This window comes from Pogonomyrmex barbatus, unplaced genomic scaffold, assembly GCF_055798465.1.
Source record: "Pogonomyrmex barbatus isolate J1 unplaced genomic scaffold, ASM5579846v1 scaffold16, whole genome shotgun sequence".
Classification (NCBI taxonomy): Eukaryota; Metazoa; Arthropoda; class Insecta; order Hymenoptera; family Formicidae; genus Pogonomyrmex; species Pogonomyrmex barbatus.
Window position 1 is genome coordinate 1,894,820 of NW_028297112.1, and position 24,856 is coordinate 1,919,675.

Sequence of the window (24,856 nt, forward strand, 5' to 3'; positions counted from 1 at the left end):
CATATCGATCGAGAGTCGCCTCATAAGTCACTGCAAATCGTTCGTTATAAATCGTCGTACAAAACTAGCCGCCGGCCGGGGTATACCTGCCCGCTTCTGTAATCCTCTTTCTGCAGCATGCGTCGCTGCTGCATCGAAAAGCCCGCAAAACTTATTTCCTCCCGTGCCGCTTTCGACAGGCTGGATTGCGTCATTAATTAATCGTTATTAACGTGCAAGATACGACGTGATATTTTTACCATGACGAGCAACTGCGTTTTTTTCCTAACAAAATTGGAGAAAGAGAGAGAGAGAGAGAGAGAGAGAGAGAGAGAGAGAGGAGAGAAGCGGCGATATTTATATCTTATTCGCCGGCGGCACGATGACGCGTGCCGGGACATTTCTCGTCATGCGTTCGCCAATTTCGCACGGAAGTGACACAAATAAAAAATTTATTTAAGAGTAATTATATTATATTTAAGTAATTTTCGGGGATCACACAAACTGATTTGAGAAAATATATTGCAAAATATTTCGATGGACTTTGAATATGCTTAGATGATAATGATCTTTGTGTATCATTACCTATAAATTTGCACAAAATTTAAATTGTTTAACAATCCTTTAAATTGTTTAACAATTTAAAATTTGTTTAACAATTCTACAGTGGAACACTACTTCGAATATTATGTTATAATTATGCTAAAAAAGAATAAAGAAATGGAATTAATTCGCATTAAAGGAGTTAATTCGCATTGCATATAATAATCATTATGCAATAAAAAGGCAAGCATTTATAATTATTTTTAACGCGCTATATATTGCTAAAATGCTAGATTTAAATTTGTTGAAATTAAGTAATTATTAAAAATTAATTAAATATTTCAAATATACGCTTATAAATTAAAAAACATTAAAAAAACATGTTTATCATGATCGATAATCTATTTTGTTTTGATAAGTACCTTACATAGTATACAATTAGAAGTTAATATAAATTTTACAATTGCTAATCTATCATATGTGCAATTGAGAGAATCTCAAGGGGCAAGCTTATATGATTTGAGCTATAGTTTATGAGAAGTAATTGAAACCACTGTTTATCTCGCTGTGATACTAAATATGCTTATCGGCCTTATATTCAACAAACGATTCGTAAATTAATTCACGATCGCCACACCAGATACATACCCTCCAAGAATAAATTCACCAGCATCGATGAGTCCTGTCATCGCCTATTTCTTTCTTTTTCGCAAAAGTGCAATCATCTCTCATTCACACGCGCCTCATCATTCATCACATTGTCCATCTTTCTTAAACTTTCAATATTTTGGGACGCTTCAGAAGCTCGATTATTGGCCAAAAAATTGTTCTTAAAAAATCTTTTAAATCCAAATTTTACTGTTAATTTTAATTAAAAATTGTATTCTGGGATCATATTTAATAATTATTTTGACAAATTATAACTTAAATTTTATTTTAAGTTTATCGTTCTTTTAACTTTCTTATCTTCTTATCTCTCACTTCCACTTTAGAATAATGCAGAAATTTTGTGTACGTATCTTTCCTCTGAAAAATTCTTAAAATATTTTACATGCTGTTCCTTGAAGGTGATGTTCAAAGCTCTCCTCAACAACTCTTACGAACGTCCTCGAGATTTTTCTTGAAACTCTCTTAGAATTTTCCTTCGAACTCTCTTCGACGTCTTCAAAATGTTCTGTTTGGAGTTTTTCTCAGAGTTCTCTTCAAGGCCATTGCACGAGACCGACATTGCAATCACGAGACCGAAGTTCGCGCACGGACGTGGCAAATGCCAAAAAGTTTCACCGGCAACTGGCGGCGAGCACGAGAGAAACAAGGGGACGGAGGAGAAGCAGGGACAAAAGATCGTTGATGCACAGACGAGGAACACGATGCCACCTTGGTGAAAGCCACCGCGAAGAAGAGGCTTCCTTGCCGCATCGAGTGCCGCTCCCGCCAAGCGGAAGATTATCTAAATAGACTCCGCGGGCCAAAGAGGGAAGGAGAAAAAGAGGAAACGAGACGGCGACTTAGGAAGAGAGGAGGACACACCACGAATTGGTATTTATACGTCGTGCCTTTGGAGAACCAGTGACCACGACAGGAACATCCCTCTTCGTGTCCGCGGACGAAACGCACCGGATGCCATTGATTTTCTTCGGTCATCGATTGGAATTCGCGAGGCGCGCCGCAACAGGAGTTAACAGCCTCATCAGCAATAAGATCTGAGAAACAAAGAGAGAGAGAGAGAGAGAGAGAGAGAGAGAGAGAGAGAGACGCGGGTTAATCAGCTGCGCCGAGGAAAGCTGAGGATCTTTACTCTTCGGTTACATCGTGTGCATTTCTGGGGTGGTAGATTACTGCGAGATCTAATCTAAGTTTCGTCCTCGGATTTATTTCGCCATTTACACAGCAACGAAGTTTTCAATAAGTAAGTAATTATGCAAGAGAATAGACATTTTTTTAGGATTTTGCTATTTTGTTTTCTAACAATAATAATTTTCTATTGAAACAACCTGACTTTTGTTTTATTAGAGATTTATAAATGTCTGTTTTTACAATTTTTTATAACATTTAAATTTTTATATACTTATACCTAACAATTATTTCTACAGCTTTTAGAATTATATATTTTAAGCAAGATTCGGAACTGAGTAAATATACACACACACAAAATAAATTTAATTTTTAAATTTTAATTTACAGAAATTCTTAGATTTGCTTACATTATATAATTACATAGTATTATATAATAGTAATAATTATATAATATTTGTAAATAAAAAATTAAGAATTGAATCTTTTTTATTAAAAGTTTAAGCTTAGTTTATGATATTATATTTAATTATCATTACATATTTTATTTTTTAAAGAGAATTAATTAAAAATTACTTTAATTGAAAATTCGTTTAAAACTCGAAGTAATCTATTTAAACCCTATTAATAATTAATAATTAAATTTTTTTTATGATTGTTGTAATAAATTACGAGATGATTGTCACGTTTATCGGATTTGAAAGAGATGAGAAGATTGCAGTGGAGGAAATCTGAGTTGCGCGCACACTCGCAGCTGTTTTAATACAAGTGTGAATATCAGGTGCTGAACCTGATTGCTGCGTTTATGCGCGAAATTCCTTAGACGCTTACGTAACCACGGATACAATAAACTTAGTAAAAAAAAATAAAACTTGTGCCATTTGTATAATCAACTGTAAGAAGCAAGTGAGTCGCGCAATGGAATTTCTTCTTATTTTCTTTGCTGTTCCTTAAGACGATTCGTACTTCACGCTCGATAGCGTTGTACTTGGATAAATAATTTAAGGAAAAAAAGTAAATATTCGATAAGCATAATAAATATTGAAAATTTTACAAAATATATCGTTATTCTGAGAATCAACTTTATAACCAATGTGTATTAATTTTTTAAAATTAGGAGAAATTAAGAAATACATTCCGTTAGTCAGAAATTTATTAAGACTACATTGTTGAAACAAAAAAAAAGTTGAAAAGTATCGCGTTGAATAAAGAATATTATTTCTTATATTTCCACTCATGTATATTTCCTCAAAAATATATTCTATGTTGGACGTCAGTTTGAGAAGGAAAAAATATTGTAGATCATAGGATATGAAGACAATAGAAAAGGTCGCGCCAGCATTTATGAATATAACGTTCGCTCGGTCCATGGCGTTGTTCGAGCGGAAAACATCGCCATTTTTTGTCGATCGGTGAAAGTTCACCGGTAATCCCAGGCAATCCCGGAAGCCGCACGCTCCTTCGCTCGTCGCAACGTGCAAAGAATCGGTATTGTGCATCACGCGCGCTCGCGCTCGTACGAACGCGTGCAGCCGCCTCTCTGGTACAGGCCGTTTCAGGACGGGCCGTTGAACCGAAACGGCCAACCGGAACGACGTCCGATACTTTTTCCTTCTTCAATAACGGGCGATTCGCCGCGCGCGGATACTAATCGAGCGACAATCAAGGACGCGCTGGCGAACGTCGCGTCGCGTCGCGTCGCGTCGCGCACGATTTCAGGGCCAAGAAAGCGCGCATTGCGCTGCAAGTGCAAGGGACTCGGCGTTTGCAAAAAGACGAAAAGGCGAATTGCTGAATTGAATCTCACGCATCGATTTTTTTTTATACTTGGATTTTCGATAGTAAAATATCTACAAAGTACCTCCATCTTCGATTTTCATATTTAAATTTTGTGATATTTTATTTTATTCTATTTCTTTTTTATTCAAATCTCATATCTAAATCTTACCAGTTATTTAACTAAATCAAGGTAAGAATCTAACACTAGGATAACTCAGAATCTAACAGAGGAAAACTTCGATTTTTAATTTTAATTTAATTTAACTTTTGTTTAATTTAATTTAATTTAATTTTAATTAATTGTAGGGCTTTGGAATTTTAAGGTTTACAGAAACCTAAAATTTTTTTATCCTAAGATCATTCCTTAAACCTCTCACGTTTCATCCCGCATAAGAATCTCGGCTCGTTTCCGAATACTTGGGATCTAATCCGTACAACATCCATAAAGTTAAGACTATCGCGTTCTCTGATCTCCGAGTTGTAGCTCGCATCCGACACGTTCACACATTCCTACAGTGCAAGATCCGGCCGCTGATGCTATGCTATTATAGATTAATGGCGAACTTACTACTGCAGATGATTGAAAATACTTTCGCCAATGCCCTTCGCGCGATTCCACTTGAAAAAGTCAACAATCGCTGAGCGACAGCAAGCAGATCCATGATCAGAAATCCGTCAGGGAAATGTGTCACCAGCAGTCGAACACTCGGCAGTCGAGAACCGGCGGATTTTCGTCGGTGCACCCGCGTTCACCACATACATGTGCACACACCGCGACGTTCGCGGCAATCACTCGGGAAAATCAGCAATCTCAATCCCGATCATGAAGGAGAGATCCAGTCAAATCACCGAGTCGATCTTACTCAACCGCGCGCGCTGGCACAACGTATATCCGTGGCACACATCGCAGCACAACGCAGTCGTTCTACAAATCTAGATACCTTACTTCCTCCAGATTCCGCCTTCAAATCGTTTCTTTCCGGTTTATCACCTGATCGCGCTGTCACGCGAGTCTAAACATCGAAAAAGAACCCGCGAATTACGATTGCAATGAACGATTTACGATTTTTTTTTTTTTTTTGTGATTGCACTTTGTGATTGCGAACTTAATGGAACATTGAACGGCCTGATCTGAATTGTATTAGAAGTTCGAATCGAAAGGATTTTGTACATGCCTCCGAGTTGGAAAGAAACGATGCTCCAGCGTGAATTATGATCAATCACTATGAAAATTATGATCTATATATCGGAGTAGTCTCTTTTCGCTTTGCGATATCGAGAAACGATTTCGCATGATACGAATTGCAGATCGTACTTTCCCACCGTACTTCAATCCCGTCGACTTCGACTCCACTCTTTCTCTCGCAATCATCTGAAAGAATGAATCACTTAACACACAAAGTCGGTGGACTAAGAAATTTTCTATCGATCAGCATCCCTCCCACATTCGTTTACTTCTTAGCCCCAGTGTGCAAAATTCTCTCCAAAAATTTCAATATTCCTCACGAGCTTCAAAAAAGAAGAAAAAGTCGACGCACAAAAATCCACAAATTAGATCTTTAAGATTCAAGCACGAGACTTCGGTTCGCTCGAACCATTTAGAAGACGTCTCGATCGCTGTCGATCTGAATGCAGGTTCACTCGCGAGGGGTCCTTTTTCTCCCGGAGGAAGGCGAGGGCCGCGCACAAAAGACGCACTCTCGGAATCGGCTCCGGCCTCGATCAGCGTGGATCGGTCCCGGCGGCAGACTCCCGACGCGCGCGCGCGAAGACGCGTCGCAGGCGATCGCGGGCGATCTACGGGATCGCGGACGTTGGGACCGCTCGCCGCGACTCTCTCGAGCGTGTGTGCGTAATCGCGGCGATATGAGGCGGCCGCAATGCGGTTTCACGGGTGCAGAGAGAAGGGGGTTACATCAGAGAGTACGAAGAGAGTCCGTGCTCGGCTCAGTTCGGTGTGCCGTCGTTCACGATGACGGCGATGACGACGACGATGATAACGGCGACGGCAACGACGACGACGACGACGACGACGACGATGGCACGACGCGCGAGATCGCGCCGCGCCGAGGCACCGCTCGGTCACCGTTTCCTCTCGCGAGCCGACGGGACCGACGAATGGCCGTCCGAAGCCAGCTGGATACCACGATGAGGCGCTGGCCCGACTCGACGCGAGAGACCATGGCGCGTATGCACCATGAGGTAAGGCGGACCCGACAGCACGAACCGGCACGAAGGAACGGCTCCGACGGCGCGGAGCGCGAGCGAGAGGGGCCCGACGGGGCCTAATCTGACCGGAGGGGCTCATATGCCCTCTTCGTGCTAACTCTCTCTCTCTCTCTCTCGGCGAAAGGTGACCAACGAACGCGAAGGATACAACGACTCGGCTGAGATTTTCCTTGCCGACCACGTATTCAACATTAACAACAATAATTTTGTTACATTTAAGCTACATACGTTTTATATAAATTTTTTTTTATATAAATTGGACTGATAGCTTTAGATGTCAATTGTTATCGAATTGAATGTACAATTAAAATAAATAAAATAAAACTACCCTTTTCATAATAATTAACCAAGTTTTAATTATATAAAGAATTGTATCTTTTTTTTTTTTTTTTCGTTAGATCTATATTTTTAATATTTAATATTTTGTAGAAATTTTTTTTTCATTTCTCTTTTAATTTAAAGCCTTGGCATTACCGAGAAATTCATTACGAGCGTGCGTCTATAGGCTCCTTAGTTGAGGTTCTTATTTCGCTTGGGCGGGAGAGATCTCGGATTCAAACAACACATCGCGTGGCTGCTCCCGCGCCACGCCGGCTAAATATTTCGCAGAATATATTAAGATATTAGTCACGTAACTGGCGGACTTCTGCCACTATTAGCTTCCGAAGCAAAGTGATTTCCACGCGATCTGAGAGCACGTGATTCGGTATCCAGAACATGCGATATTTCGGTCTTGATACTAACGCCTACACTTTCTTTTAATACCGCTGATTCACTAAGATAATTATAGGCTTTCTAATATTTATAAAGGAATATATTTTACGTTACGTCAAAAATGATTTAAAAAAAATAGCTTGTGTAAAAAATTAATTACATGAGAAAACAAAGTACTAAATAATTGTAGTGATGATCAAAGACAATAGTTCGTAACTAATTATGTTAATTTCTTACAATATTATTTAACATTAAAACTTTGCAATATTTTTCACATATTATAAATGTAGCTCAAATAAACAAACTTTAAAAAATAAATTTAAGTGCTTGCAAACGAGATTGTAATCCCAAGATATAAATCTTATCCCGTTATCACTTCTTCGACTCTGTCAGACTGCGTATCTATCTGGCGTCATACTATCGTTGGCTGAACATGCGAAGGGTCATGTTTCCATTCGTAAATACAATTCATGTCAACCAAGAGTTCGTACTCAACAATATTTTAAGCGAAGAAAAAAAAATTTTCCTACACGCTCCAATATTCATCATTAATACATTACGGTATTTTTATACCGTTTAATTAATTTCTTATAATTAAATTTAACATTTATTGTTAAAATAGAGTTAACATAAACGTGGCATATTTTAACCTCTTTGTTCTTTCTCTATTTCTCTGTTTGATATTTCGTTCAACTTGAGTGACTCTAATACTCCAAGTACATCAAGTTCACTCAAGCAGTTACAAGCACCGGAGGAATTACATTAAATTTAGTCGGTAGTCAAACAAATAGCGCATTCCTGCGTCAGATAATATGCTCCCCGAAATATTTTCCGTTCCAGAAACCAGCTGATTGCAAAATTAAACAGCCGAGACAGGCGTGCGATAACAGTTTTATCACAAAGATAATCATTTTGAAGTCTGTTATAAACGTTCTTAACGATACAAACCCATTGCAACATCTAAATTCAGTCTACAGGAATTGTGTTTATATGCTCGCAATTTTAAAAATTAACAAATACAATTAGAGCAGAAAGCATTCTTTTTAAAATTATTATTTAATAAGATGCATCTTCGTATGTTTTTGCAACATATATGCTAGACGTGACTAAATTGTTTAATGCAGGATTAATTCAAAGAAAATAAATGTCAGCCAAAAGTCGTAATAAATAGATCTTTGATCAACAAGTCGGGTAAACAGTCACGAACACAATACATACGTGCATGAGTTCGAAATCGTCTGCGTTCATCGGCGGGACGACGGAGTGACTGCTGAGTTCACTGATTACTCCGATTTGCTCAATTTGATCAAGGCATGAGAGAAGAACCACGTGCCGGGTGTTGGTGAAGATTCCGCGACGTTGCCAGGCCACAGTTGTCTTGGTTCCAATCATTGACACCGTTGAAGTACCTTCTCGACAAGATGGCAACGTTGACAATGCTGCGCAAGTGTGCAGCTGGCGTGGTGCTTCGAGTTGGACGCCTAAATTGAGAGGCAGTTTACAGTGGTCCAGCGGATGCTGAAGAAGCTATCGGGAGGAAGCCGATATGGGAGCGGGTGAGAAAATGTTACAGAAGAATGAAGATACTGGGGGTATCCGTATCAACGTGCACGTATAATACACACACACGTGTATTTATAGCTTCTTCATCAGTCGACATCAGCAGGAAACTACAAGATATGTCTCTTGCTTCGCGTTTGAAAGCTGCCGATTTTCTAATGATAGGATTACTAAGAAGCTTAAACTTATGTATCATCAGTGTACAAATTCATGAATAACGTGCTGCTTTATTCGGAAGAAACTTATTTGATAAAAAACAAGAATTGACTTAGAACCCCAGATATCTAGAGTAAAATGGAATGTAGGATTTTATGAGTGTAGATAATTCATATCTTCAAAAAAAAAATTATTTTCTTCATTCTCTTCAAGAAATGTCTACACGGTGTTAATAATAACGGTTCAACCATATTCCATTTTCTCATTATTATTTCATTTAATCAGTTCTTGTTTTTCGAATTATCTGTCCTGGCGTTTCCGGCTGGAAATATTTTGCACCTAATATTGCTAATCCCGATGACGTTAATCCTGCTTGTTGATGATCTATGGCGTCTTAGAGCACCGCTATCTCGAGGAACGTCTGGATCCATTACGTTCTTCGTTGTTGCGCCCAATGACAGTGAGGATTTATAGACGCATGTAGGCACTGTCCTCCCTGGAGTGAATAGATTTTATCATTTCATAGAGCCCCGTGAAATTTCTCATGGCTGGCCGACAATGACGGCCAATCAACAAACCATTCTGGTCTCCGCGCACATCGATTACAAAAGCAAATATTTGAACGTATCTGTCCAGAATTTTTACTGATTTTCTTGACCTTTCGATAATGCTGTTTTTCTTTAATATTACTTATTAAAGTAAAAAATATTACTTATTTAATATTACTTTATTCTTTAATATTACTTATTTTATTTTGATTGAGTTACACCGTCTTTTGTGAAAGCGTAAAACGGTAAAATACGTATATTACTTCTCATATCGCCCACATTTTTTTTTTTTTTTTGGTAATCGAATTATCGCTGATTACTGAGTCTACCCGGTTTCTGTTTCCCTTTGCGGTACCAAAATGGCGACCTACCGCAGAAACCGCGGCCGAGTAATACGAAACCATTGCACTACATTTTCCGCGGATTAATCACCAATAACGTTAATATGACTTGCTAATAAAAACGACATAGTGATGAAACTATTACAAAATTATTATGAATAATAATGAAATTTGTTTATTAGAAAACTGTATATTGCTTATAACTGTATATATTAAATAAATTATTTAGATATAAAAGAGAAGAAAGAATAAAAGAATAAATTTAGAAGAAGAATTTAGAATAAAAATAATCTATTAAGTAAATTAAATAAAAAGGAAAGAAATTGATTATAAATATATATATGTATATCATTTATAAATACACATATGTATACATCTATAAATCTTTACAATGAAACAATCAATATTTTCTTTCTATTTAATTTTTATAAATATATATAACTTTAATCTTGCTATTTCTATTTCATTGGCAAAAGAAATTATTAAAATAGATTCTACAATGCAAGAATCATGCAAATTATTACTTGCCCAACAGGTTTCATGATCTTTGAAGTACGCAATGAATTACAAAGTAACGTTTGCGCTACCCTTCAAACGTATAGCTTAATAGGAGATATAAGTGTGGCCAATTCTATTTCTATCCTGATTGACCTTGCACTGTGATATTAATAGATAGTAAATCGCTGTGTAAATAATGATTGCGATAGCATTATTACATTGAGTTCGTCGTACCTGCTTGTTAGATAAATTGATAAATCAGCATTAACCTTCATAAGGATTAAATTATTTTATATAGCAGATATTGCACTCTTTTGTTAAATATTGTTCAAGTTTGATATATTGTCAATATAAAAAAATAACTTTTACATAGAAAGCTATAATTGCATTTTTACGTATCCATTTACATTTCCCGATTTTCAAAAATTTATTACACTTTGATGATATCACACTGATAAATAAATATAATACTATAAATCTATAAATACTATAAATATAATCATATATCAGAAATAAGTTGATATAAATAAGTTTAAACTGATGAACACGTATTTTTAAACCTGGCGCCTTAAAGATACTACATAGCGATCTCTGGTTATATTTGATATCAGCTGCACTGTGTCACTAACTGGCGGACTGATTCAATTTATTTGTTGTATCGCTAAATTTATTAAACTGATAAAGAAGAAATTAATAAAGGAAAGCTAGAGTTGACTTTTATTCATAAAAAATAAAATTTGCTACAATCATCTTTGTATATTTAACTAACGATACATTAAATTTCTACGTTAACATGTTGAATGTACTTTCTATTAAATAAAAAAGAGAAAGAAATAAATAAGTGTGCTTCTTTAAAATAATTTTTTTGAAATTCTAAATATTTTCCTTAGTTAAATGACTTCCTTAGTTATATAGATATAGTTGCAGCCATGACACATTATGCATGATATCCTTAGCCAACTGTTTGGAGTATTGGTAGCTCGACATAGACTTTGAGAAAAGGGAGCAGCCGGCATCATAACCTGCTTGGAAAGTGGAGGGGATTCTTAATGATGACTCGCCGCCATTAACTGTAGGTCTACCGACGCGTGTATGGCACTGTTTGCCAGTTCTGCTGTTATTCCGGAACGATTCAAGCATTCGAATCTTGGTGATCGTGGCGGCAGTTCACGATTGTGGAAGAAATTCAATTAAGTTCACTTTTTCCACATTTATCTCGCAGAAAACGTAAGTATGATCGAGAAAAAAACAATTTTTGAAAATGACTTAGTGCTGGTGTACATAGATTGATATATTGTTACATCGTGTGCCATGGCAATGAAGAACGTGTGATCTTCAGTATCCCAAGTTTTAGCATCAATATCGTATTGAGAAAAAAATTTCGTGTTTTGTTTAAAAATTATTAATATGTTTTAGTTTTCTTATATAGTGTTTGATCATTTTACGTAGACAAAATTCAATGTGCGCATCTCAATTGATTACTCCGCTTCTTGTAGCATGGACTTGCAATACTGTCAACTATTAGCTCACTTCTGATGTATCTTTAAAATAGACATTCGAAAGTATTGTAAGTAAATATTAACTTATATTTGTCTGGGTTTTGAATTAATTTTATGCATCAATATAATTTTGTTTTAATTTTTATAATGATTCTACAAACGTAATTTCGTCAATGCGTCGTATTTACGTTGGTAACTCTGATGCTTGTCGACGCCCAAGTTTTGTGACAGCCGCTCGATAATATAATCGCAGCCGGTGAAATTTGAGAATATTTTATGTTTTTTAATTCCGAATTCTAATTTCAGTGTAAACAATGCCGATCGTGGAATCTTGTTGGTCGCCATGCATCTGGTCGAATAGTATCAAGACTGGTTGCAACGCCATAGCGTTTTACACAGTGGTAAGCGTCTTTCAATTGACTAAAAAGTTATAAACTTAGAAATAATGTTAAAATCTAATAAAATATAATTTTAATGTTTTAAAATTTACTGCACTTATATCATATCATAAAAACCTAAATCAATATCTAATTTTTTTTAGGCAATTAGTATAGTGCTAATTACGCTAATATCCTATCAACTAACTGGTGGCGATTCCACGCAAATATATAATCCATTGTTTGAAGCTGATGTGAGAGGATGTAAGTATAAAATTAATTTAAGTATGTAATAATAATATTTCGAAGAAAGTTGAAAACTTTTGAGAAGTTAAAATTATATATAATTTATTATTACGAAGAGTTTCAAAATTGTACTTTCGCTAACGCAAACTTGAGCAATGTTTAATCATTAATTATTATTATTAAAAAACACGTCATAAGCGATAACAAAAATAATCGCAAATTCCACGTCAATTAAAAAGGAAATCAAACATTTACAAGAAAGAAAAGAAATTCTTAAGAAGTTTATAAGAACTCATTGTTTTGCTTAAATAATCTTTTTTTTTGCTTTTGCTATTCGCAAAATATTCTTATTAAGGATTTAACATAAAATTTTGCATAAAACAAAAAGAGAATTGAATTAAAAAGAGAGTTTGAACTTTACTGAAGATGGTTTAATACATATAATCAAACAAAACAAATCTTTAAAATTTATTGGCATATTTACGGAACTATGTATTGATGCATTCAAGTCATTTAGTGAATTTTTCGATGATAAGGAATTATGTGAATTAAACAATTTTCAATAAAGTTCAAACTTTGTGTAAAAAAATACAAAATATATATAATTTTTAGCTATGCAAGTTGTCGGAGGCATCCTCATTACTTATCTACTTCTGTTGATAATTTGCGCTTTCATAATGATTTACGGTGTAAAAGAAGGTGTACGTGGGTGGTTATTGCCATGGCTTGTTGGATGGTTCATCGTTTGCCTATTTCAATTAATCTTCGGATTGTGGCTCTTAGGCGGTTATTATATTTATGTGAGTTCTCTTTTTTTATTTTAACGATGACTTGTTTATCATTCAACACTTGTAATCATATCATTTTTTTATGTCATGTTTTTATTCCAGTTGGACTCTGTATTCGCGACATTATGTAATTGGCTTTGGATGTCTTACAACGTAAGTGTACTTTGTTTATAAACTATTCGGATTATCAAAGCTATTTTTGGTCTTCATATCCTTTGCGTTCTTTTTTTTTTTTTTTGCAGATATACTGTTGGATAGTTGTTTTATCAATGTACAGAATACTTGCAAAACTGCAGTCTCCAAACATAGAACTTTTATGGCCTTAAAGAGAAGCCTTAAAGAAAAGCACAATGTACGGAAGCAATACGTATACATCTATTGTCACCAAAGTACATTAGAGAGAGAGAATCTCTATTTCCATTTACTCATAAAACTCTAAGTAAGAATGCGTAAATCATTTAACGGTAACACATAATTCTCCAGTCCTTTTATTATATAAAATCGAAAAGTTTCAACGGATGTCTAAGAAGACAAAATTTGTTTCTTATATGGATGGAATTCATATATCGTTTGCGTATTTTCGGAATTCGTAATCATCCTTAAAGATTTTTATGATGTGTATTTTTACAATATATATTTAATTATATTTATTTTTAAGAAAGACTTGTAAAGTTTAAAAAAAAGAGATTTTAGATTGCATCAAACGAAATCTAATTTTATATTTCTTATGTTTATATGAAATTGATTATCTTATATGTGTAGCGCCTTTCTTAGAGCATTTTAATAATGTATAAAATAATTGATGACAAAGTTAGACTTTTATAATGGGAAAGACTGAGAGAGGCCTTTTAAAATATCCGTCCAGATCGCCATAATAAACTTAGAATCTCGTTGAACAATGAAATCAAAATAATAATAGTAATATATATCATGTTAGTTGAGAATTCGCATTAGGTCCCTTTATATGGCTCCATCGTTATTCTCACCATTTTATAGAGATTTTACAATTTTTCTACAAACTATTTTTTCTACAGCATTAGTCTATATATGTATAAATCATTATTTGATATAGAAGTAAGCATTTATTTATATTTACAATTTATATACAATCAAATTATATATGCTATATTATATAAGCAAATTGTATAAGCTATATTATATAGCAAATTTTATAAATAAATATTCCATTATTATCTTTTATTACATAATTCCGTACATTATTTTATTATTTTCCTTTCTTTCTATATAGAAAGCATGTTATTTATGTAAGATTTTTCGTGAGATCATCAAAGCTCCCTGCACGCTAGTTATAGTACTGATTAATATAATATGTACATTTATCATATTTATACGAATATGTATATATACACATATATTTATATATTTCTACACGCTATATATATTTACACACGCATGTGAAAAAGAGAGTATTTCGTTTAACAAAGTAAATGTAAAACAACAATATTAAAATAAAATGTCATAATTAATATTATATTCATTATAGATTAGAAGATAGAATTATATTTTTAATAAATATAATTTTATGTTGCAGCATGATATATTCTCTTTTAAAGTATAAAAAGCAAATCGAATATTATGACACTTGTTACTTACAATAATTAACAATTTTGTACACAATTGCGAATATTCATAGCAGTATAACACTTGGCAAAAATATGTTATATTAATTACTTACCACAGTTTTACTGGCAGATTTCAGTTATATTAGGCTTTTATACTATGATTTTTATTGTATAAGGCGTAAGACAACTCACGGCTATAACAATTTCACTACGACGAAATATTCAACAATATTACAAAGAAAATTTAATTTCCACGTTACAATATCTTTCGATAACATTAAGTAATATAATTGACAACTTGTGGTTATGCTATATTAATACATTATTAATAACATTAATATTAAACATTACATCTAACATTAATATTAAAGTTATATAACGATGCAACGGGTATTTTGTCTTTGGGATACGAAACCCCTCGGAATACTCAACCCCTCCGCCACGTCAAGGCCGTATCGTACCCATCGGAGTCATTTACAAAAAGTTATAAACTTCAAAGAAATAAATCGCGCGAGATATGTATGATACTTTATTAGAAAGGCATCGTTTCGATACACTTGCGAATCAATCATTAATAAGCATTTAGTGTTATATTCGTAGTGTTATATTATGAATACAGTGTTATATTCGTAGTGTTATATTCGTAGTGTTATATTATGAATACAGCAAGGTTTGGTATTATCGAGCATTGAAAAAATGCAAAGAAACGCGGAGCGACGCGCACTGCTACCTGCCTGTATGAATGGCGGTCGATGAATGGTAGCACGCGGGACGGCGGGACACGACTCGCCGTACGTACGATGCGCGTGCGCAGACACGCCGCATAAAGAATGCTTAAGGCGACACCATTAATACAATGTGGCTACGACGAAATATTCGATAATAATCCAAATAATATCTAACACTGACACGAGACGCTACAAGGTGTCTTTTTATAACTGAACATTGAATACTATAATTATTACGTTTTAAATATATCTTTTGTTTTAAATAATTAAATTTAAGTAATTATGTAAATTATTATATCGTACATCTACTTCTTTGTTTAATAGATTTGCTATGATTTGTCTGAAATAGATGTGTCTCATATATCTTATCTGTGTTACGAATAAACGATTGTCATAATAATTAATTGTCGCTACATATATATGCTTACAAAATAGCATGAAAATTACAGTTCAAGTCGTTGTTCACTTCATTACAAGCCAGTAAGAATTTTAAGCGCAATGTGAGGTATATGGATTAGATTGATCATTATTAAGAAAATAATTATCTCCCGTAATTATCACATCTATCCATTGTATTATACTATTTCAATTTTATCAAGATAAATTGTACTAAATGCTTTGAATAAATAATTTTTAATGTGTTTGCAAATTTTTCTAAAAGAAATTATTTAATTAATATAAATATATCAAAAGTAAATTTTGTGTTTTAAATTTTAATAAATCTAGCCAACAAAATTTAATCATTGCAAAAAATATGGCAACATTTTTATTTTTTCTTGATTTATTAAAATGTAATTTTGGTCTTAACGCATCCTCGTTTGAATTTAAATTTTGTATCCTTCAAAAATATTGAAGAGTAAAGGTGAGTTCGCGCTTATAACTTCAAGCCTTGTCGATCGCTTCTCGTCAATACAATCGTATGTGTGTGTGTGTATATATATATATATATATATATATATATATATATATATATATATACCTAATTTTTTTCATGTTTTCCTTCGACTTTATAAGTTCACCTTCTACATGTCATATTAAAAGCCAATGTCGCACATATTCGCACAGTCTACTTTTCATGTTTCTCTGCAGACGTGAGCACACCACTTGCCATCATCCGCTTACTTGAACCTATGTGCACCTGACAAGGCCTACCATATTCGTCGAATTCATCATTTTCGAATTAAAATGAGGTATTGTTACTCTCTTCTCATTTATCTGTTTTATATGTTAGATAATTGTTAGGCGCCTCGAATTTTCTATTAACCAACTTTGACATGTCTTATATGTATCAGGAATAACGTTTTATTTAATTTATCTCTATTTAAAAATAAATTAAACTGTCTCGTCTTTACTGTTATTAAAGATGACAATATTAAAGATCGAAACATTTCTGTTGCAACAATGAATTTTTATAAACGTTAATAATTGAATTATTTATTATATATTTATATACATTTTGATATTCTATTCGATTAAAGCAAATGAAGTTAATATTTTTTTCTTTATATTTAGTTATTTTCATATTATTAATATTTCTTCTAATATCTAAATATCTTTGTTCAACATTTTATTTACTATTAAATATTTTTTACATAACATTATAACATTTCATGTATTTTATACTAACAAACAAATGTTTTGAGATGAGATTATTAGACAAATAATTTTTTTATAAGTTACAGTTTTGTATTAATTTAAATATCTTTTATTATTATTTATAAACATATATATTTATAAACATAATTGATCAGTAAAGTCACGTCTATTTACTTTAAAGTCTTTTTGTTTTTCTTTATTATATTTAGAAATAAAGTTCCCGAATTCAAAACTTCAACGACCATGTCAACTGATAAATGTGTGGAAAAACGATACGATGATATAATAAAATCACAAAATGACGATCGATTATACAGGGGATTATTACTCTCTAATAAAATGAAAGTACTTTTAATCAGCGATCCAACAACTGATAGAAGCGCTGTTACAATGGATGTTAATATTGGTAATTATATTTTTTATTTTACCTATGACATTTATAAAAATTATCATAGAAGAAAACTTTAAAATTATTCATCTTATATATATTATATGTAGATAGCATGACGCAAATCATATAGAAATACTTTTTAGTCCTTATATATTTAAAATTCTTTAATATATTAACTTTATTTTACATTAAAAAATTTTGTATTTCTATTTTCTATAAGTTCCATGTTTTGAGATTTTATATTCTGATTTTATGTTCTGTTAATTATATTTTATCTTAGATAGATAATAATCAATATCAATAAAGAATTTATATATTTTTACTAACAATTATAAAATTATCGCTTTCATGATGAATTAGATTACATTAGAAACAAAATATATTACAGGTCATATGTGCGATCCCGATGATTTGCCTGGGTTAGCGCACGTTTGCGAACATATGTTATCCTTGGGAACGAAGAAATATCCTCAAGAAAATGATTACGCTAAGTACTTGTCGCAAAACGGCGGCAAGTCCAATGCCATGATAGACACAGATCACACCAGTTACTTCTTCGACATAACACCAGAAAAGTTGGAAGATGCTTTAGATCGATTTGCGCAGTTTTTCATAGCACCTCTCTTCGGGGAAACCATGATCGAAAGCGTGATAAACATCATAAATTTAGAATATGAGAAAAATTTAAGAAATGATACTTGGCGATTTAAGCAGTTGAACAGATCGTCTGCGAGCGCCGATCATCCGTTTTCAAAATTCGGCATAGGCAATAGACAAACATTAGATACAATACCGAAACAAAAGGGCATTAATGTTCGAGATAGACTACTTGAGTTTTATGAGAAATATTATTCTGCTAATATGATGTCACTGTGTGTTCTTGGCAAAGGTATGAGAATGATATACAAAAATCTGTTCATGAATAGAATATTCTTTTAAAATATTCTTTCTTGTTTAAAGATATTTAAGTTTGTGGTATATACATATAAATTGAGCAAAGGAACATCTCTTTATAAGTTATACATTTTTATCTTTTATTATTTAATATCTATACATTGTCCCATTTTAAAAAAAGATTTAAGAAGAAAAATATTTGTATAAATTGCTAAAGTCTTGCTTTTGAAAATATCTACAAAATTTTCACGTTTATTTGAAATAAGAAAAAGAAATTGACTTATTTTTAAAAAATTTAAATATCTCAAATTATATAAGATAATACGTATAGATATTTTTGTTTTGACTTTTAAATAAAACTAATCCTTTTTTCATGAACAAATTGTAATTTTTTTATATATTTCTGATATTTATTACATATTAACAAATAAATTTTATGTTTAGAGAGTCTAGATAAACTCGAAAACATGGTAGTAAATCTCTTTTGTGAAATACGAAACAATGAAATTGGATCTCCAGTGTCGACTGAACATCCATTCAAAGATGAGCACTTTGGCACAATATGGTACATTGTTCCGATAAAGAATATAAGTCTCTTAGTCGTGTGGTTTCCTTTGCCTGATTTACAGAACTATTACAGATCATCGGTAATTTCTTTTATTTTTATATACACATACAAACACACACGCGCGCGCGCGAGCTTTTTTAAATAATTTTATATATCGTGTATGATAATATTATACATTATATTTACGCATATTATTATATATGTGTATATATAATATGGAAATAATGGAAATAAGTATAAGCATCAAACAAACTATAATAATTATAATACAGTACTTGTATATTTTATTTGACGCTTATATTTACTATTTACTTTTTAATATAGCCCGCATATTACGTTTCTTATTTGCTTGGAAGCGAAAAAGAAGGTTCGTTATTGTCAGCTTTGAAAGCCAAGTATTGGTGTAACTTTTTGAAAGCTGAACACCGTAAGGAAGCCAAAGGCATCAGGTTTTTTTCTATTTCTGCTGATTTAACCGAGCAAGGTATTGAGCATATTGAAGACATTGTTCAAATGATATTTCAGTATATCAATATGCTCAAATTGAATGGCCCAGTCGAACGGATCTATAATGTAATTGATAAAATAAAATAACGTAATTGTATATAGAATGTCTGGCAGATCGTGGTACCACAATTTATTGGACCTTCTATAATTTAAAATTATATATTATACACGAAGCAATATGATTTTATATTTACAGGAATATAGAGACGTTAGGAATATGAATTTTCGTTTTAAGGAGAAGGGTTTTCTTTTTCGTTACGTATATTTTATAGCTAGAAGTCTGCATGCGTATCCCATGAAAGAAGTTTTGTGTGCAGAAAATACTATTACCGAATGGCAACCGGATTTGATTAGAGAAGTAATAAAATATTTGACACCGGAAAAGATCAGAATTCACATTGCCGCGAAAGCATACGAAAATATAGCAAAAGATACCGAAAGATGGTACGGTACTAATTACAAGAAAGAGAAGATATCCAAGGAAGCAATGGATATGTGGAATAACGCTGGCTATAACTCGGACTTGAAATTGCCTTCCAAGAATGAATTTATAGCGACTAAATTCGATATTAAATCTGAAACTAATGTAATTAAAATTATTGTGTTCTTCAATATTAATTCTTAAGTACTATTTAAAAATATTTAATATAAAATCTTTGTAAAGCCTACACTATGTTACTCACGATGTTTGCTACAATATAATATTGATATATATATATATATATATATATATATATAAAACTACAAGATAAAATCGATGATATAACTGTCGATTGGTAGAAGTTCAAAAGTAAAATCCAGCTTTTGTACCATTTCTCTCTTCTGTATCATAATAGCTTTTTTAATTTGTATAAATTAATACTTAAGTACATATATTTACTTAAAATTCGTGTACAGCAAAAATATTCCAAGATTATTGAAGAGAGAAGTGGTACAAAACCTGGATTTTATTTTTGAATTTCTGTCGATTGCATCATCGATTTTAATTTTAGCTTGTAGTTTTATTTCCACAATCATTACGTACACTAATAATTTAAATTTTATAGATCGAACCGTTTCCTATTATTTTGGAAGATAATGCGTTTATAAAGCTTTGGTATAAAAAAGATAACGAATTTCTTGTACCAAAAGCGAAGATGATCTTTAATTTCGTCAGGTATGCAATAAAAATGATGGTAAGAGGTACATTATTTTTTTAACCAAATGTATGATTTATTATATAAATCATTAAAATATCTTTCAGTTCTTCAAGGTTTGTGATAAGATAAATTATTGTGATAAGATAAAATCCTATTTTGCCAAGTTGTACAAGTTTTAACAATAAAATAATTAAACTTGTAATATATGAATATAAATGTATTATCTTTGAAATCATATTATTAGAAAAATGAAATCGACATCATGTATCTTTAAATATTGTTAATTAAAGATATCTTGAATACAGATAATACTATAACCTTTTTCTAATAAAAAAAATGTATTTTTATCATAATTGTACAAGATTTATTTTGTTTTTAATTTATAGTCCATTTGCTTATATGGATCCTGTTAGTACCAATTTTACTGATATATTTATCGATCTATTTCGCGATTCTCTAAATGAAGAAACACATGATGCTAATTTAGCTGGTTTGCAGTGGAATTTTCGTAATACTAAATATGGAATAAAAGTGAGTACATGTATACAACATCAATGATCTAAAAATATCATTTAAATAACATTGAATACTATTTGAACAATTATTATTTAATTTATTACTAAAATTATCTAAAATAAATGCTATTTTATATTAGCATAAAATATTATTTATTCAAAAATCAACAAATAAAATTTAATTTGTAACTTGTTCTTTATAAATATATTTAATTTTATTTATATATAATAATATTTAACAAATTTATAAAAAGGAAAAAAAATTATAATTTAAGAGAAAAATTAAATCTTTTTCTAGCTTTATATAGATGGTTACGATAGTAATCAACGTGTATTGCTCGAAAAGATTATGGATCAAATGATAAATTTTAAAGTTGATCCAATAAGATTTGAAACTCTGAAGGAAAATGTATGTATAATAAAAAATGTATAATCAGTTTTTTAATTTAATGAAAATGCAGCATTTTTATACAAAATTATTAATAATTTACAGTATATTGGAAATTTGATAAATTTTGCTGTTGAGGAGCCTCTTGACCAGTCATATTACTATCTTCACGTTTTATTGACAACAGAGCAAACTTGGCTCAAAGATGAATTATTAAAATTAACTGCTTGTAAGTATAGAATACAACTTGTGTACTCTTTTTATTTGTTTCTTTAAAAATTATTTTCCTTTTCAAAAATTTTAACTTTAGCAAAATGACTAGCAACTTTTTTTAATTAATTCTTAAGAAACATCTTAATATATTAGATTTAACTCCCGAGAGACTCCAACGGTTTATATCACAGCTACTTAGTAAAGTTCATGTGGAAAGCTTAATATATGGTAATGTGACTATGCTAGAAGCTATAGATATAGGTATATTAATTAAATCTAAGATAAATAAGATGTCTCACGAAGTACCTTTCTTCCAACAGCATTTAGAATTAAAGCGTGAAATTAAACTAGAAGATAGTAAGTATATGCAACATAATCCCATTTATAACAAATTTGAACATTAATGTAAAAAATATTAATTAACATAAAAAGACATAATTTTAATATGAATTTCTCACTTCCACTAATTTGTATATTTATATTTTATATTTATATATGAAAAAGGCCTAATTTTTATCTAATTAATGAAGATTTTGTTTTAAAAATTAAATGTTTTCCCTGTCTTCCCATTCCAATAAGTTAATATTGTTTATATTGTACAATACATAATATTATATAATAATGTTTATTATAGATTATCATTTTCTATTTGAAGCGGAAAATAAGTTACATAAAAAGTCTTGTACAATGATATATTATCAGATTGGTGTACAATCAACAGAGTCAAATATGCTCTTAGAACTCTTGGAAAAAATTATTTCTGAGCCTTGCTCCCATATTCTAAGAACAAAGGAACAATTAGCTTATACGGCATATAGTGACGTTCATAAAACAACTAGTACGCAAGGTTTGCAAATTGTAGTTGAAGGTGACAAGCATCCACAATATGTCGAAAGGAGGATTAATTCGTTTATGAATTCCATGTTGGTAAGTAATAATTATTTATATAATAATAACAATAATAAGATATTAACTAAGATAGTAATAACAATAATAAGATATTAACAGATAATAGATATTATTATATAATAAGATGTTAATATACATAATATGTGTTAACCAAAATGTAAGGACTTTTCCTTTTTTTTTATTTACTACATGTTCTATGTCTTTATTAAATTAATATTAGTCTATATAATATTATACAATTATATTTCTATTGGAATATATCATTAACATCACTATAACATTTTAGGACTATATAGCTACCATGCCTGAAGAGCAATTCGAGAAATACAAGAAAGCTGTGGCTGTATTACGTTTGGAGAAACCAAAAACATTGAATGCCCAATGCAATGTATATTGGAGTGAGATTAAAATCCAACAATATAACTTTGATCGAGAAAATATCGAAATATCTTACTTAAAAACGATAACGCAGCAGCAATTACTTAATTTCTATAAGGTAAGATCATTTCATGCTTTATATTTCGTTTTACATGCAAAATATATAATTAAAGAAAAAAGACATTTTATTATGAAAGAATAAATGAAAAATATAGAATATAATTTTTTTATAGAAGATATAATATAACTTTTTTGAAAGAAATTATTTTTATGAAGAAATTATATTTTTATGAATGTTGAAGAATAATTAATACATTTATACAATATTTTAGGAAAATGTACTTAATAAAGCTCCTAAATTATCAATACATGTGATACCACCTACGATAATATTAACAGAAAAGGATTCAATTTACACAACAGAGAAGATTGCCGATTCACCGATTGATAAAAAAATTAAGAAAATTGACGATATCATGTCATTTAAAGATAATCAAGTTTTATATCCTCTTTTAAAACCATTTAAAGAGTACTCTTCAAAGGATATATTTTCTTCTAAATTAGAAAAAAAATGATAAGATAGTAAAATAAATGAATGAATTTATCTTCATTCATTATACTTCATAATATTAATTTGTATTGTTTGAGAAAAAGAATTGATTCATTATTTTATGAAAATTAATGAATCACTTATTAGCGAAATTAAAATTAGAAAAATCTGACATGCATTTTTAGTTCACGATAAATAATTATACAGTTTATTATTAAAAACCAGTCTGATATTATTTATTTTCAAAATATTATTGAAATTGTATAAATTTTAGTTATATAATTAACATGTATAAATTTTTTTGCTCTATTAATATTATTTTATGTACACTTTGTTTTAGACAATTTTAAAATTATTTTCTATTTATTCAATCAAATAATGTACATTAAAAATAATTATAGGTTTTTATAAAATTTTAACATTTATGTATTTAAGTACAATATTTTTTGTTAAAAATAATCTAATTTTTTTAGATAATCTTTTTACAAAATTTGTTAGCTTTATGTGTACATAAATAATTTTTACGAATAAAGCACAATTTAATGTAGAACTTATATTGTAAGTTTTAATAAATTAAATATAGTATGTATTAAATTAAATTGTATTTTTTTCTCCTGTTTCTTTTATATCTTTTGAATAGTATGTGTAATACAGATGTTTCTGACAATATGATTTAAAAGATATTTAGCACTAAAAATACATGGCACATGCAAATTATGTTTTTAATAATATTTTCATTAATTTATAGACAAAATGTAACTGTAAAACTGTCATTTTTTTGTGTTTTAAATATTTGTTAAAAAACATTATGTAAAATAAGTTTCTTATTTACACACTTTATGATTATATAAATTAAATATTCTTAATTCATGAATTGTGTATACACTTGATTGCGATTTTATCAGCAGTAGAAAATGGATGTAGTTAAGCAGTTCCAAGCTCAAAATATGTATTGGCGGTAGTGTACAGGAAGCTTTGACAGTCCTACGAAAAAGGCTGAGATAATCGCTCTCAGATTTCTTTGTGTTAAAAGAAATATACAGCTATAAAGTTTTATAATAATAGTATAATAATTTTGCGATATAATTAATATTAATATATTGCATATATAATAATAATATAATAATCAGTATTAATATTGTTTTTTATACATATTGCGCAATGATTTCTTATTATTTAATATTTATATTTTACAAAAAAGATAAAAAGATGTTAACTTTACTTAATATTGATATATATTAGTTATATTTTCTTAGCCAATTATGAAAAAATTTAATTAAAACTAATTAAAATATTGATTAAATATTAATAAAATATTAATTAATTAAAACAATACAGATATTGCACAGAATTATTTACATTTTGAATTAAATTGCGTGACTGTTAATGAGAGACTTTAGCATTCTCGTAGCGAATTCGTAGCAATAGACATAGTTTAGACTTGAA

At 30.9% G+C, this 24,856-nt stretch overlaps 3 protein-coding genes across 8 annotated transcripts in view; 2 read left to right on the forward strand and 1 right to left on the reverse strand.

Annotated features, from left to right (window-relative positions):
- LOC105425794 (rho guanine nucleotide exchange factor 17) overlaps positions 1-8,389 on the reverse strand; it is a 56,215-nt gene extending 47,826 nt beyond the window's left edge. For 2 of the 4 annotated variants that reach the window (XM_089073878.1, XM_089073875.1), the window contains exon 1: positions 4,664-5,936. The gene's annotated coding sequence lies outside the window, so the exon portion shown is untranslated. Of the gene's footprint in view, positions 1-4,663; positions 5,938-8,256 lie in introns of those variants that run through there. The other 2 variants (XM_089073876.1, XM_089073877.1) reach the window with 2 other exon arrangements.
- Positions 8,390-11,176: 2,787 nt separating this feature from the next.
- Positions 11,177-14,259, forward strand: pasi1 (septate junction component pasiflora 1). 2 transcript variants are annotated; one of them, XM_011636669.3, is made up of 7 exons: positions 11,177-11,368; positions 11,638-11,708; positions 11,947-12,041; positions 12,182-12,281; positions 12,876-13,063; positions 13,154-13,204; positions 13,294-14,259. In XM_011636669.3, exons 3-7 carry the CDS (start codon positions 11,955-11,957, stop codon positions 13,375-13,377), a joined length of 510 nt encoding a protein of 169 aa, XP_011634971.2. In that variant the 5' UTR covers positions 11,177-11,368; positions 11,638-11,708; positions 11,947-11,954; the 3' UTR covers positions 13,378-14,259. The 2 variants fall into 2 exon arrangements, with proteins under 2 accessions (XP_011634971.2, XP_011634970.2); XM_011636668.3 differs by lacking the exon at positions 11,638-11,708 and having other exon boundaries at positions 11,179-11,368.
- A 2,112-nt stretch (positions 14,260-16,371) lies between these two features.
- On the forward strand, positions 16,372-24,009 carry LOC105425760 (insulin-degrading enzyme-like). Of its 2 annotated transcripts, XM_089073879.1 has the most exons (14): positions 16,372-16,552; positions 17,168-17,364; positions 17,738-18,238; positions 18,688-18,890; positions 19,136-19,384; positions 19,515-19,904; positions 20,365-20,474; positions 20,844-20,988; positions 21,271-21,381; positions 21,466-21,589; positions 21,727-21,930; positions 22,208-22,500; positions 22,769-22,978; positions 23,193-24,009. In XM_089073879.1, exons 1-14 carry the CDS (start codon positions 16,548-16,550, stop codon positions 23,433-23,435), a joined length of 2,985 nt encoding a protein of 994 aa, XP_088930005.1. In that variant the 5' UTR covers positions 16,372-16,547; the 3' UTR covers positions 23,436-24,009. The 2 variants fall into 2 exon arrangements, with proteins under 2 accessions (XP_088930005.1, XP_088930006.1); XM_089073880.1 differs by lacking the exon at positions 21,727-21,930 and having other exon boundaries at positions 16,373-16,552.
- The last annotated feature ends 847 nt before the right edge of the window (positions 24,010-24,856 follow it).

Coding starts and splice junctions, on each gene's coding strand:
- LOC105425760 (XM_089073879.1), top strand. Junction 18,239..18,687: donor ACTGTGTGTTCTTGGCAAAG/GTATGAGAATGA, acceptor TTTTATGTTTAG/AGAGTCTAGATAAACTCGAA. Junction 19,385..19,514: donor CAGTCGAACGGATCTATAAT/GTAATTGATAAA, acceptor TTATATTTACAG/GAATATAGAGACGTTAGGAA.
- pasi1 (XM_011636669.3), top strand. CDS start 11,955: ATGCCGATCGTGGAATCTTGTTGGTCGCCATGCATCTGGTCGAATAGT. Junction 12,282..12,875: donor TGAAGCTGATGTGAGAGGAT/GTAAGTATAAAA, acceptor TATAATTTTTAG/CTATGCAAGTTGTCGGAGGC. Junction 13,205..13,293: donor GGCTTTGGATGTCTTACAAC/GTAAGTGTACTT, acceptor TTTTTTTTGCAG/ATATACTGTTGGATAGTTGT.